The sequence below is a fragment of the Triticum dicoccoides genome, chromosome 5A, assembly GCF_002162155.2.
Source record: "Triticum dicoccoides isolate Atlit2015 ecotype Zavitan chromosome 5A, WEW_v2.0, whole genome shotgun sequence".
In the NCBI taxonomy this organism is placed as follows: Eukaryota; Viridiplantae; Streptophyta; class Magnoliopsida; order Poales; family Poaceae; genus Triticum; species Triticum dicoccoides.
Genome location: NC_041388.1, coordinates 348101161 through 348115856, shown reverse-complemented (window position 1 = coordinate 348115856; position 14696 = coordinate 348101161). Strand labels below are relative to the sequence as shown.

Sequence of the window (14696 nt, the reverse complement as noted above, 5' to 3'; positions counted from 1 at the left end):
ATAGTTGTCCTCTTATCGCAGTAAAGGCCTTGGATCGACGGACGATCTGTCAAGCCTCTTCTTCATCCTCTAGGAGCTCCTTCCTAAGGATGTATGTAATGTATGGCACTGTCCAGTCGGGAGTAATGACCAGAACCTCCATGATTAGATCAACCACGGCTGGGACCTCGACTTCAGTCGGATCCGTGGCACCCCTAGGCTGCGGGGGCTCTTCAGCAAAGGGATCTTCTTGAACTGAAGGTGCATGAATATGCTCCAAGAACACATTGTTGGGAATAGCTTCTCTCTTGGATCCTATCTTTGCTAAATCATCTACTGCTTGATTTTTCAGTCGGGGTACATGATGGAGCTCTAACCCCTCAAACTTCTTTTCCAACTTCCTCACCGCGTTGCAGTAACCAGTCATGGCTGGGCTTCTGACGTCCCACTCCCTCATCACTTGATTGACTACCAAATTTGAGTCGCCATACACCATGAGGTGACGGACGCCGAGTGAGATGGCCATACGCAACCCATACAGGAGTGCTTCATATTCTGCTTCGTTGTTGGAGGAATTAAAGTGAATCTGGAGGACATATCTGAGCTTGTCTCCTCGGGGGGATACCAGAACCACCCCAGCACCGGAAACATTCAACATCTTGGAACCATCAAAGAACATGGTCTAGTGCTCCGAGTGAACTTGAGTCGACAGTTGTTGTTCAATCCACTCGGCGAGGAAATCTGCTATTGCCTGGGACTTAATAGCTTTCTTTGCCTCAAACTTGATATCTAAGGGAAGAAGTTCAATCGCCCACTTTGCCACTCGCCAGTTGCATCTCTTTTGTTCAGAATCTCTGATAATGGGGCGTCACTGACGACTGTAATGGAGTGATCAGAGAAGTAATGTGCAACCTTCTTCGTGGTCATATAAATCCCATAAACAAGCTTCTGATAATGTGGATATCCTTGCTTTGATGGAGCCAAAACTTCAGAGACATAGTATATTGGGCGCTGAACTTTGTAAGCTTTTCCTTCTTCTTCCCGCTCGACCGTAAGTACTGTACTGACGACTTGTCCAGTGGCTGCAATGTAAAGCAGTAGAGGCTCTTTGCTGATTGGAGCAGCAAGCACCGGCTGGGTGGAAAGCAGGGCTTTAAGCTCTGCAAATGCTGCATCAGCTTCAGGAGTCCACTCGAACTTATCTGACTTCTTCATCAATCGGTAAAGAGGCAATGCCTTTTCACCGAGGCGAGAAATGAATCGACTTAGGGCGGCCAAACAACCAGTAAGCTTCTAGACATCGTGTACATGCACAGGGCGTTTCATCCGGAGTATGGCACCCACTTTCTCTGGGTTAGCGTCGATCCCCCGTTCAGAAACGAGAAAACCGAGTAATTTTCCGCCTGGAACTCCAAACGTGCACTTTGATGGATTAAGCTTGATATCATACCTTCTGAGGTTGGCAAAGGTTACAGCAAGGTCAGCCAGTAGGTTGGAACCTTTATGTGACTTGATCACAATGTCATCCATGTATGCTTCCACATTCTGACTGATCTGAGTGAGCAAGCACTTCTGAATCATCCGCATGAATGTGGCTCCAGCGTTCTTCAAACCGAATGGCATAGTGATATAATAGAAGCACCCAAATGGGGTGATGAAAGCTGTTTTTATCTCATCGGGTCCGTACAGACGGATCTGATGATACCCGGAATAAGCGTCCAAAAAGGACAAACGCTCACACCCCGCAGTCGAGTCAACTATTTGGTCGATGCGAGGGAGAGGAAAGTGATCTTTCGGGCATGCCCGATTGATATATTTGAAGGCGATGCACATGCGAAGTGAGTCGTCTTTCTTTGGGACCATAACAACATTAGCTAACCACTCGGAGTGGTAAATCTCTCGGATAAACTCAGCTGCCAGAAGCCGAGCCACTTCTTCACCGATTGCCTTCCTCTTCTGCACGGTGGACCGTCGAAGATGTTCTTTGACTGGTTTCACTTTTGGGTCGAATCGCAAACGATGCTCAGCCAGTCCCCTGGGAACACCTGGCATGTCAGAAGGTTTCCATGCAAAGATGTCCCAGTTCTCACGGAGGAACTGGATGAGCGCTTCTTCCTATTTGGAGTCGAGTGTTGTTGAAATGTGAGTCGGGGCAGCACTGGGATCCGCTGGGTGGATGTGAATTGACTTTGTTTCGCCAGACGACTGGAATGCTAAATCCGTGGCAGGCTTCTTAGTTCGCAACAAATCACTCGGATCTGCATTTTTTGATATTCCTGCAACTCCACTATGGCCATTTGTGCATCGGCGATCTTTGAGCCCTTCTGGAAGCACTCTTCCGCCTTCTTCTGACTACCAGTGATGGTGATCACACCATTGGGATCAGGCATCTTCAATTTGAGGTACACGTAACATGGTCGAGCCATAAAACGTGCATAAGCCGGCCTGCCCAGAATAGCATGATAAGCACTCTGGAAATCCACAACTTCAAATGTCAACTTTTCTTTGCGGTAATTCTTGGAGTCACCGAACACTACATCAAGAGCGATCTGACCGAGTGATGCAGCCTTCTTGCCGGGAATGACTCCATGGAAACTCATATTGCTTTCACTGAGTCTGGACATCGGAATGCCCATTCCTTTCAATGTTTCTGCATACAGTATATTCAGGCCACTGTCACCATCCATCAGAATCTTAGTCAATCAGGTGCCTTCGACTACTGGGTCGACCACCAACGCTTGCCTCCCAAGGGTGGCTATGTGCGCTGGGTGATCGGACTGGTCGAATGTAATGGCAGTCTGGGACCACTTCAAATAACTGGGTGTCACCGGAGCGACCATGTTCACTTCTCTGTTGATGACTTTCAGTCGACTCTTACTCTCAACGTCAGCGAAAATCATCAGAGTGGAATTCACATGGGGATAACCATCATCATCCTCTTCCTCGTCCCCAACCTTGTCTGCTTCTTTCTCCTTTTCCTTGGGTTGTTTCTCTCGGAATTGCTGGATTAGGAGTCGACACTGTCGAGTGGTATGCTTCGGGTAAATGAAATTACCCTCTTCATCTTTTTTGGTGTGAATGTGGCATGGTAAATCCAGCACATCATTTCCATCTTGATCTTTTACTTTCTTGGGGTTCCACGGCCCTTTGGGATTCCCCTTGAACTTCCCTTGAGTCACGGCTAAGGCTTCACCAGGGGCGGCTGGCTCGGCTTTGCGCTTCTGCTTCCGACTGGAGTTTCCTCCTCCGGTTTCGTGGGCGACTGTTTTGTGCTTGCCACTCCGGAGTCGGCCTTCTTCTTCACCGTTGGCATACTTGGTGGCAATTTCCATCATCCGAGTCAGAGTCATATCTCCTGTCCGACCGAATTTCAGATTCAACTCCCGATATTTGACGCCTTCTTTAAAGGCACAAATTGCCTGATGATCAGACACATTTTCCACCGCGTGGTGCAATGTGATCCATCTCTGGATATAATCTCTCAAAGTTTCATTCGGTTTCTGAACGCAACATTGTAATTCTGTCAGCCATGCCGGCCGTTTGCAAGTACCTTCAAATGTTCTGACAAATACTCGGGCAAGATCTTCCCAAGTATAAATGCTACCAGGTGCTAACTGATTCAGCCACGCTCTGGTTGAGCCCTCCAACATCAAAGGAAGGTGTTTCATGGCCACCTCATCATTGCCACCACCGATCTGAACAGCCACTCGGTAATCTTCAAGCCAAGTATCAGGCTTGGACTCTCCAGTGAACTTACTGACTCCAGTCGCCAACCTGAAGTCGGGAGGAATCACCGCAGCCCTGAAGGTTCTGCTGAAGCACTCTGGACCTGAGACATGCACTCTATTGCTAGTTGGAAAATCTCTGTTGGGACCTTCTCTGTGAGCTCTGTTTCTGTCGACCAGACCCTGAACGAGAATAGATCTCGCGTCAAAGCCCGGTTCCCTGGGGTCGACTGGAATCCTTCGCCCACCACTGTGAGGACGTCTGTCATCCTGTTGCCGAGGCACGTACGATCCACTCCTTGGGGGAGGTGTGGGCACTCGACGACGATCGTCGTGATCGAGTCGGTGATCATACTGCTCGCGGCTTCTATACTGATCTCGTCGATCTCCACGTCCCTCATGCCTCGGGGGTGATCTTGGGCTGTGAGCCGACTGGACTGTGTCTGCAACGACGGATCTGCTGTGAATCCTATTCCGCGGCTGAGATACTACTGTGTTCTGCTCACCCGCGGCCCGGAGCAAGGCCCGGATCTGCACCAAACCTCGACCAGCTTCCAACTGGGAAGGTTGAATTGACTCCGCTATTCGGGCCGCAGCTGCGAGATTCTGGATTGGAGTTCGGTATACCTGAGTCGAAGGTGGAAAAAGTTGACATCAACTGGATTCGGGAGCACGCTGCCGAGCACGCTCGTCGAGTGCGCGCTGGAGGTTCTCCAGTCTAGTGCGCTCAGCCAAGTTGGCCAGGCGCGCCTCCTCCAAGGCCTGGGCCTCAGGGGTTTCTCCAACGATAGGAGTGTGAAGTGCATCCATGTTCCGGCGGCGAAGTTCTTCTCTCCGCTGCGAAGAGAGTTGTTCGGGGCGGTACTCTTCATGAACACGCGACGGATCGCCGCCCCCATCGCCTCCGTCTTCACGGGTGAAGCCAGGAGGACTGCGTGGTCCATCGACCATCAAAACTTCCGCCGTTGGGTCGCTGCTGTCGCACTCGGATGCAGTCTCTACGGAGCCAGTCGACAAATCGAACAGGCCGTAGAGAGTTTCGTCGGGCTCGATTGCCGCGACCTGGGGGGTGGCCGACTGGCGAGCCACCGCATGCCTCACCCACCGCTGAAGCCTCGATCGACCGAAACGTTTGCTCCGGCGGGCTGCAGGGAGGGGGAGGCTACAGGAGCCGACCGATACTGGATCGACGGCTACCGCAGGAGGATGCCGCGGACGCACGCGCGGAAGTGCGTTGCCCCGCGGACGGGGAGTGCATCGACGTCGAGTGGAGCCTCCTGAAGCCAAGCGGAGTCGTCGGCGACAAACACGAGCACGCCGAGACGGATCTCGCGACCCTCAGCCAAACCTCCGCCCGAAACCATGATGAAGGGGATCGGAAAAATTGCAACTCCTCCAACAAGTCGCTAAGACACCGGCCCCACGGTGGGCGCCAACTGTCGTGGTTCTAGGTCTGACAGTAGAATGGGGGGTAGGAATGTAGAGGCAAGATCTTAGCTATGGAGGAGTTGTACACGGGAGTTTTACGAGTTCATGCCCTTCTCAGAGGAAGTAACAGCCATACGTCTCGGAGCCCGGAGGCAGTCGACTGGATTATATGCGTGTGTGTTACAGAAAGTGCGAACCCTTGTGCCTGTGGAGGGGGTGGCTTATATAGAGTGCGCCAGGACCCCAGCCAGCCCACGACACAGAGGGTTTAAGGTACATAAAGTTGCAGACGTTTCTGGTAACTCCTGCAATAAAGATACATAACATTAAAGATATGACTTAATTCCCGACCGTTGCAGAGTGGAGAGGCTCTAGATCTTCTGGTGGTCGAGTGATTATCTATACGGTTGAGTGTCTTCAGGATTGTCGAGTGGAACATAACTTCATGGTCGAGTGGATGATGATTTTTCTTCGAATGCTCCTGGTAACTTTAGGGATGTCCTTGGAGAAGGTATCTTGAACAGATCCATGACCCTACCCTAGGTACATGGCTTCATCACCTTCCGGTTCCATCGTAGTCAGAACTGAGGCTTGTGGTGGCGGGAAGAGGTGGTGCCTCGGGCGAGAGTGGGAAACAGCCGAAATTATCCTAAGAAGTGGCGTTGGTCGAGTAAAAATGAGAGAGTTGGGTTGCCTTGTGAGGATAAGTCCTTAAAATTGTGCTCTGTTGAACGTTTGGAGGATCGGCTAAATGTTGTTAACTTCTTATTTTGAGGAGTTAAAGGTTTTTAAGAAATCGACTAGAGATGCTATCACTTGCTTCACACACACACACACACACACATATCTGACAGTAGCTCACAATAGCTATATGTAAGTTGATTGAATTTGTAATTTCGATAAGTTGATTTTGTGGGAGAAGAAACAGTAGGAGAAGAACAAAAGCTAAAGGACGGCCGTTCAATCTTAATCTAATGACCCAAAAGATCGACTTAGCCAAAATAAATTTTCTGGTGGCTGGTGCCTACATGTCCATACCCCCAATAGGTAGTTGGTGTCCTGTGATGAACTGGCAATTTGTACATGTCTTTTTTTATAAAGAGTGGATTTTATTGGCTCAAAAAGTATCATCAAGAAGATACAAAACTAAAGATCATACATCCTCTACATAACTAGGACGCACACAGTCAATACCAACACATGCATAAAAACATGCCAACAAATAGCAAAGTCATTTACGACCAAAGTTATCCATAAGCAGGAAAGAATAAAAACTCAAGGCGATCAAATCCGTGATCGGCAAATTACAACAATGATCATATCCCGCACCAACCATGTCATGACACAACCGACGAGATTCTTCAACAGCAACGCCTTCAAAAAAGGAGCGACATTTAGGCGTTGACGTCACCAGATTCAACCACCGATGCCAGAATTTAGGTTTTCATCCTAAAGAATATCCGAACATATCCAAACAATGCCTTCAATAAACCAACTCGGGCCAGACCTAGGCTTTCATCCCAGAGCTCATGACTGGGTGCTCAAGTAGTACCGCCATCGAAGTCACTCAAGTGTTGCCGCCATCACTTTTCCGCAATCCCAGCAACTACATGCAATGCGACCGGTGCCGCTGCATAACATCCCTCTGCGTCAAGTTGCTGTTAATAATTTGCATCTCACCGCTGCACAACCATCTCTCTGTGTCAAGTTGTCATCCATAATGTACATATTGATACAAGTTGTTCAATTATATACCTACATATTGGTACTTCTTGGGTGTTACGTCCTACTACGTGGATGCCATTGTGTATCTTGAACAATTCAAATACACGAGCACGCATCCGCAAACGGAATGGACGCATACATGTGCGGCTGCCCGCAAGAGTATCAACCAGCCCTCTCACGAAGAAGCTCCTCCAGGTGGGCATTCCTGGCGATTTCCTCCTCGACCTCCAAGGTCAGCACCTCCACCCTCTGCTCGAGCTGACGCACGTACGCGAGTAGCATCTCCTCCCTGGCCGTCGTCTCGCGGCAGCAGTTGCCGTCGTGGTGATAGCAGCAGCCACCTTCCAGTTCTTGGGCCAGCATCCTCTTCTGCACCTCGAGGCTTCCCAAGATAGTCATCAGATGCGGCACCACCACCCCTTTCACGCCGAACGATCCCTCGTTTTCCTCTCGATCACCTTGCTGCTCCATTGTTCCCTTGTCTCCATCTTCTCCGGCGCCGTCGCAGGCCCGCTCGGGCACCGTGTCCTCGTCGTCGAGTGGAAGGAACAGCCGTGCTACCGTCTCGGTCTGGTCGAGATCCTCAAAGCTGTCCGCGTCTTCCTTCCTCGGGCAGTCCGCGCCGAAGTTCCAGCCGCTCATGCGGCGGTTCTTGACGATGCTCGCGCTCGCCTGGCCGTGGCACGGCGACACGCAGCGCGCGCCCCCGGCGGCGCAGCCGCAGAGGCCCGTGACGTCCTTGCAGCGCTCCTCGATGCTCGGCACGACGCTGAGGACGTTGCGGACGAGGTAGTCCTTGGAGCGGCAGCCTTTGAAGAACGGGTGCCGGAGAAGCTTCTCCGCCGACGGCCGCTTGGCCGGCTCTTGGCACAGGCAGGAGGACACCATGTCCTTGAACGCCTTGGATAGCTTCTTGTTCTTGGAGATCTCCGCGTCCTCCATCCGGACGCAGCTCGTGATCCTCATCAGCATCGACTTGGACGGCGGCAGGTGGGAGAGGGGCGGCCGGCCGTGCGCGAGCTCCAGGGCCGTGATGCCGAACGACCAGATGTCGGCCTTGATGCCGTAGCCGACGTGCGAGTGGATGACCTCCGGCGCCATCCAGTACGGCGTCCCTGCCATCTCGCTGAAGTAGGAAGAAGAGCTGAGGACAACCTGGGGGGCGTGGGTCAGGGGCCCGGAGAAGGACGACGCCGGCGGCGGGGTCTCGTATATGGACGCGGACACGCCGAAGTCGGCGAGCTTGACGGAGCCGTCGGAGTCGACGAGGACGTTCCCGGCCTTGATGTCGCGGTGGATGCGGCCCTGCTCGTGAAGGTAACAGAGCGCACGGAGCGTCTCCTTGAGCACCACCGCGATGCACGGCTCCGGGAGGCCGTCGGGGAAGCCGTGGGCCAGGATGGAGTGCAGAGAGCCGGCGGCCATGAACGGCATGACCACCCACAGGTGGCTGCCCACGGTGAAGGAGCAGTGCGCGCGCAGGACGTTGGCGTGCGACAGGAGCGCCATGGCCTTGGCCTCCCGCCACACGTCCTCCAGGTTGGCGCGGGAGCGCTCGAGGTCGATGGCCTTGATGGCCACCGGCACGGAGCCGAGCGGCAGGCACGCGGCCTTGTACACGACGGCGCTGACGCCGCTCCCGATCTTGCAGAGCAGGCGGTAGCAATCCGGGTTGAGCGGGTACTTGGCCTCGCCGCCAGGCCCCGCGTCGTCTGCCATGTCTGTGGGAGGCCGGCCGGAAATGAGAAAATGGATGCAGTACGTACGTAGTACTTACTACAGTGGTGGTACGTACGTATCGTCTCGTATACAGCACACACTAGGCGAGAAAGCGGCTTGCGTGCACAAGAGATGTCCGTGATCGCTTGTGGTCAGGAGGAAAGTTGATCACAGGGTAGCACTGCATGTGAAGTAGGAACAGAAAAAGATGAAGGGAGGATGAAAGGAGGGTTCGGAAGAGATTTGTGGCCGGAAACAGATGGGTATCTCGTGAACCTATGTGGTCTCCAAATGTTGTTCTTCCCTTTTTTTTTCAAGGTGAAGAGGCACATAAGGCATTTCATAAGCACCTTGATTCATCACAAGATGTAGAATATGAAGGATTATCGCAACAGAAAAATTCGAATGGTTGTTCCGTTACTGTGAGCTCCCTTCTATCCCAAAAATGATTCTGTTATTATAGAAGGGCAGCGCTATGGTCAGCCTGATGATAATCTATAAAGATCCACCGCCTTCGTAGCCATTCGATAGAGCTACGGCTGGACCAAAAGCCCGAAGCTCGTGAGCATAATAAGCACTTGATAGTTCGGTTTGTTAAGCTCGTAACTCGCTTCTTAATAAACAAAGCCAAGCATTAATTTTAGCTCGTTAAACTGAACGAGCTAACGAGTTTCATGAGTAGCTCGTTAAGCTCGTCAGTACAACACAACACATATTTCTATTTATGTAAACATATTTTATAGCACGTCAACCCATCTATTCAATATAATCAACCCAATCCAACTCATAGCAGGCAACAAACTAGTGCACCTCCTCTTATAGTCACCATATTCCTTCATAAAAATTATAGACACACTCTTGTATCATAGGTCATAACACATTGTAGTTTGTTAACAAGCGCTCGCGACCTTAACGAGCTTTTAATGAATAGAGCCGAGCATGACTAAAAGCTCGTTAAGCTTAACGAGCTTAATGAGCCGATCCTTAACTAGCACGAGCTTAACGAGTCGAGCAGCTCGTTAATCCACCTCTAGATGGAGCCTCGAATAGTCGCCCAATCTTTACAACAAGAACCTTGTAGTGGTCGGCCTTCTGCAACAAAAGCCTTGTTGCAATCTTTTCCGAACCGTTTTTTCCTCTGATCTCTGCAGCAGGAGTCTTGTTGCCATTTTCCCAAACTGTTTTTTCCTCTGATCTCTTCAACAGTAGCCTTGCTACACTCGGCCTTCCGCAACAAAAGTCATGTTGCATCTTTACCTACGGTGGCACGTCGTCCTCGGCGCCGCCTTGCAGCGGCGACGTCGGTTGCAAAATCTATTGGGATTTTGTGCATCGTGGGAGGCTACCAAAATCATGGACGAACCCATGTTGCATTGAAGCACCGACACAACAACATCGTTTGCAGAATGATGATTTCATTGGGTCATGGTGTGACGAAGCACTAGCCAGCACTGGTGAGTAGCCTTGCGGCGTGTGTACTCGCCCCATCTTCCCTTGCAACAGCGATGTCCTATGACATGTTTCCAACTTGGTTGCCCCCCACTGCAGCAAGGACTATGTGATTGGAAGGTGGCGGCGTGAGCGTGGAGATGGAGATACATGAGAGGGGGGGGGGGACAAGACGATTGGCTAAGAAATTTTGAAAGGATAAGGGTGGGGAAAGGGTTAGTCGATGCAATGGTGTATGGGCCATGAGGGCATCTCGCACACACTCAAGGCAGTGGGATGTGTGGTCAGACCGCAACAAGCATCGTGTTGCGCAACATATTTTGCAGCAAGATCTATGTTGCAAAATAGTTGGTCAGTTCGCGTTGCGCTGCCCATCGTAGGATCAAAATCGAATCAAACGGACGCAAAGGTGATCTACACATGCCCGTTATTAGCCGGGTGAGGGCAAGCGTTTCGATTATAAAAAGGGCAATTTTCGACCTCATGCCTCGACCGGTTTAAGCAAAACCAACTGTGACAAAGAAACATTGGGAAGGTTAAACATGCATAGTTTTCTAAGAAAAATAACTGACAGAGATAACCTCATTAAATTCATACTTCCAACCGACTCCAATGTTTCGCAGTGGGTTTCGGTAAATAACCGTTCGGTCCAATGATCTGATTGAGAAAATACCATGAATGATTTAACTTCCCTGTAAATTTCTCTTCTAAATCGACAACAGTAGTTGTTGAGATATTTGTAGTCTATGCAGTGCAACGTCTAACATTGTGCGAGTCTGCATTGGTTTGAACACACGTCATTGCTTACCCTAACATGTTTTCTATAAAACCCTTGTTTCTAAATAAAAGTAATATGGAAAGGAGGGGATCATTGTCATGGCTGTCACATTCAACTTTATACACTAACACCACATGATTGCAGGTGGAAGAGTTAACACATAACCGTCCTTCAGTTGGTAAAGAAATCTGATTGTAACAACCAAAAACAATGGGTTAATCTCTGGCATTGAGAACAAATTATGGGTACAAACTTATGTACATGCTACCAATCCTCCACATAAGTAGTTCAAGGTCGGTTATACGCTCTTGTCGAGTTTTAACCACCATCATATATCACTAAAACTGAATGGCACATCACATGAGCCTTAGTGTGGACAAAAAGGTGAAACATTAAATATACACGCTTACATTGATCAGCAATATGGTGTGAGAATTTGCAAGAGTTATTATTATCATTTAGAGGCAATTTGCATGTTCATACACTGATGCGATACAGTTTGAACCACAAGTCTATGTCTACATCTACACCTTGGATCATGTATTGGCAAGTTGCCTGGGTTTTTTTCATGCCAGTTACTTTATTTCTTCTCAGTAACAATGTAAACTAAAAGAACATATGTTATCCCAAAATAGGATTTATTAAGTACATTGGCATTATCCTAAAATAAAAGAGAAAATAAAAAAAATTAAGATACGATGACAAAAACTTGCACACAGATTGTGTAAACTTGCACTATTGCATAATATGCAAAAACAAACATATAGTAGTGTATTTTTCAGACGACAATATGATTCACAAACAGATTGCATAGAACTTGCATATATACCTCAACAATAAGAGATTGAAACTAAAGACAACGAACAAATAGAAAAATCGTTCAAAATGGGTTCAGGCAAATAGTAGACCTCCACTGACTAGCCTCTCGCTTTGCGTACAAAGTTCATGATTAAAATGTAAGTTGTTAAGGTATGCACTCAAGTATCCAGCCAACTAATCAAATACTATTATAACTAAGTTTCTATGTAATGATGCATCGAGCCAAATAAGCACACAATTAGGTTGGAGAATGAAGGAACACCCCCCTAATGTCGATTCACATCAAGAAAATAAGTTATGGGAACAAAATACATTCCAATTCAAACCCATAAGAGGTTAAGTGGTCTGGTTTTTACGATACCCATCTACTTGATTCAAAACCTCAAAATTCATAAGAAGCACAATCCTGATCTAGGCGAATTAACATTACTTAACTCAATATTATTTACTAAGAGTCATGTTTTGAATATATGGTGAATGCATAAGACATCTTCTATTGTCTTTCAATTGCTTATCTATTTATGTGTGTATGTTCATGCGCGCATGACTAAGTGTCAATTTTTTTATCACTTAAATATCTTAGTAGGTGTTCTAGAGTAGATAAGTATCAAGACAACGTATATCCTATTAGAGTATAATGATTGATTATGCAGTTTAGGTCTATTGATGACCCACAAGTATAGGAGATCAATCATATTGCTTTTTATAAGTAAGAGTGTCAAACCCAATGAGGAGCAGAATGAATTGATAGGTGGTTTTCAGTAAAGTATTCTCTGCAAGTTCTGTAAGATAGTTTTGATGGATAGTTTGGTAGCAAGATAATTGGTAACAAGTAACAAGTAACAAAAGTAGTAAGATGCGGAAAGTGGCCCAATCCTTAATTGTTCTCAGGACAAGCCGGTGATATTTCCTATAGTGATTAAAGCGTTCTTGAGAACACAGGGGAATATCATTGAATTACTTTCACCATGATTCATCGACCTAGCATTCATTGTTTTGATAAGGGTTATGTGGGTGGACCGGAGCTAAGGTACTATTCTTACTTGAACAAAAACCTACTTATGATTATACACTTCATGCAAGCATCCGCAGATATAAGAGAAATAATTCAGATAATTCTAACCATAGCATTAAACATATGGATCTAAAACAACCCTCACAAAACAATTTATAAACAGGGTTTAGACTTTAGTCACGCCTGCAACCCATCATCTACAAACTAATTTCACGATGCATTCCCCTAGGCCCAAACATGATGAAGTATCATGTAGTCGACGTTCAATAACACCACTAGAGGAAGAACAACACAACATAATATCAAAACATTAAACGGTGATCAACTTCACATGATTACTAATAACATGATTCTCCCATGTCTTCAAGAACAAGGAACTACTCACAACTCATAATATTGAACATGTTCTGTAGATACAAATATGCAATCAACAATCTGAACATAATGATCTTCCACCAAGTAAACCAACTAGCATCAACTACAAGATGTAATCAACACTACTAGCACCCTGATGTACCAATTTGAGGTTTGATACAAAGATTGAACACAAGACATGAAATAGGGTTTTGAGATGAGATGGTGTTGGTGAAGATATTGATGAAGATGAGGCCTCCCATGATGAGTTGAGCATTGGTGATGTCGATGGCTTCGATTTCCCCTTTCTGAAGGAAAGTTTCCATGGCAGAATCGCTCAGCTAGAGATCAAAAGTTCTCCGTCTCTGTTTTCACCTCGAGACGGCGACGGCTGGTCCCGGAAGTCTTCTCTTGATTTTTCTAGGGTAAATGGCTTCATATAGGAGAAGGACATCGGGAGGAGAAACTCCAGGGCTCTTGATTGCTCTTTGACTATAGCGCCAGAAAAGCTCCTGTCTGCTAGGACTATGTTGGTATTTCCCCAAAGAGGAAGGGATGATGCAACACAGTGACGGTAGGTATTTCCCTCAATGAAGAAACCAACGTTATCGAACCAGTAGGAGAACCAAGCAACACAACGTAAACAACACCTACACACAAATAACAACACCTCGCAACCCGACGTGTTAAAGGGGTTGTCAATCCCTTTCGGGTAATGATGCCAGAAATTTGTAGTAGATTGAAATAATAGATCGCAAATAAAATAAAGTGCAGCAAAGTATTTTTCTATTTTTAGTTTAATAGATCTGAATAAAAATGCAAAGGAAAAGTAGATCGCAAGCAAATATATGAGGAAGAAGACCCGGGGGCCGTAGGTTTCACTAGCGGCTTCTCTCGAGAAAGATAGCAAACGGTGGGTAAACAAAATACTGTTGGGCAATTGATAGAACCTCAAATAATTATGACAATATCCAGGCAATGATCATTACATAGGCATCATGTCCAAGATTAGTAGACCGACTCCTGCCTGCATCTACTACTATTACTCCACACATCGACCGCTATCTAGCATGCATCTAGTGTATTAAGTTCATGGAAAAATGGAGTAATGCAATAAGAACGGTGACATGATGTAGACAATATCTGTTTATCTATTGCGTAGATATAGATCCCATCTTTTTATCCTTAGTAGCAATGATACATACGTGTCGGTTCCCTTTCTATCACTGGGATCAAGCACCGTAAGATCGAACCCACTACCAGGCACCTCTTCCCATTGCAAGATAAATAGATCAAGTTGGCCAAAAAAAATATCAGAGAAGAAATATGAGGCTATTAGAGATCATGCATATAAGAGATCAAAGAAACTCAAATAATTTTCATGGATATAAAAAGATATGACTGATCATAAACTGAAAGTTCACCAGATCCCAACAAACACACCGCAAAAAGAGTTACATCATATGGATCTCTAAAAGACCATTGTATTGAGAATCAAGAGAGAGAGAGAGATGAAGCCATCTAGATACTACAAAGAACTACTCACGCATCATCGGAGAGGCACCAATGGAGGTGGTGAAACCCATCCGAGATGGTGTCTAGATTGGATCTGGTGGTTCTGGATTCTGCGGTGGCTCGATGAATATTTCGTCGACTCCCCTAGGGTTCTGGTATTTTTGGGGTATTTATAGAGCAAGGAGGCGGT

General features: G+C 47.4%; 1 protein-coding gene across 1 annotated transcript; it reads right to left on the bottom strand.

Moving 5' to 3' along the window:
• Nucleotides 1-6831: 6831 nt before the first annotated feature.
• On the bottom strand, nucleotides 6832-8792 carry LOC119301447 (serine/threonine-protein kinase BLUS1-like). Its single transcript, XM_037578408.1, has one exon. The coding sequence runs from the start codon at nucleotides 8574-8576 to the stop codon at nucleotides 7020-7022; it is 1557 nt and encodes a 518-aa protein (XP_037434305.1). The 5' UTR covers nucleotides 8577-8792; the 3' UTR covers nucleotides 6832-7019.
• Nucleotides 8793-14696: the final 5904 nt, after the last annotated feature.

Coding starts and splice junctions, on each gene's coding strand:
- LOC119301447 (XM_037578408.1), bottom strand. CDS start 8,576: ATGGCAGACGACGCGGGGCCTGGCGGCGAGGCCAAGTACCCGCTCAAC.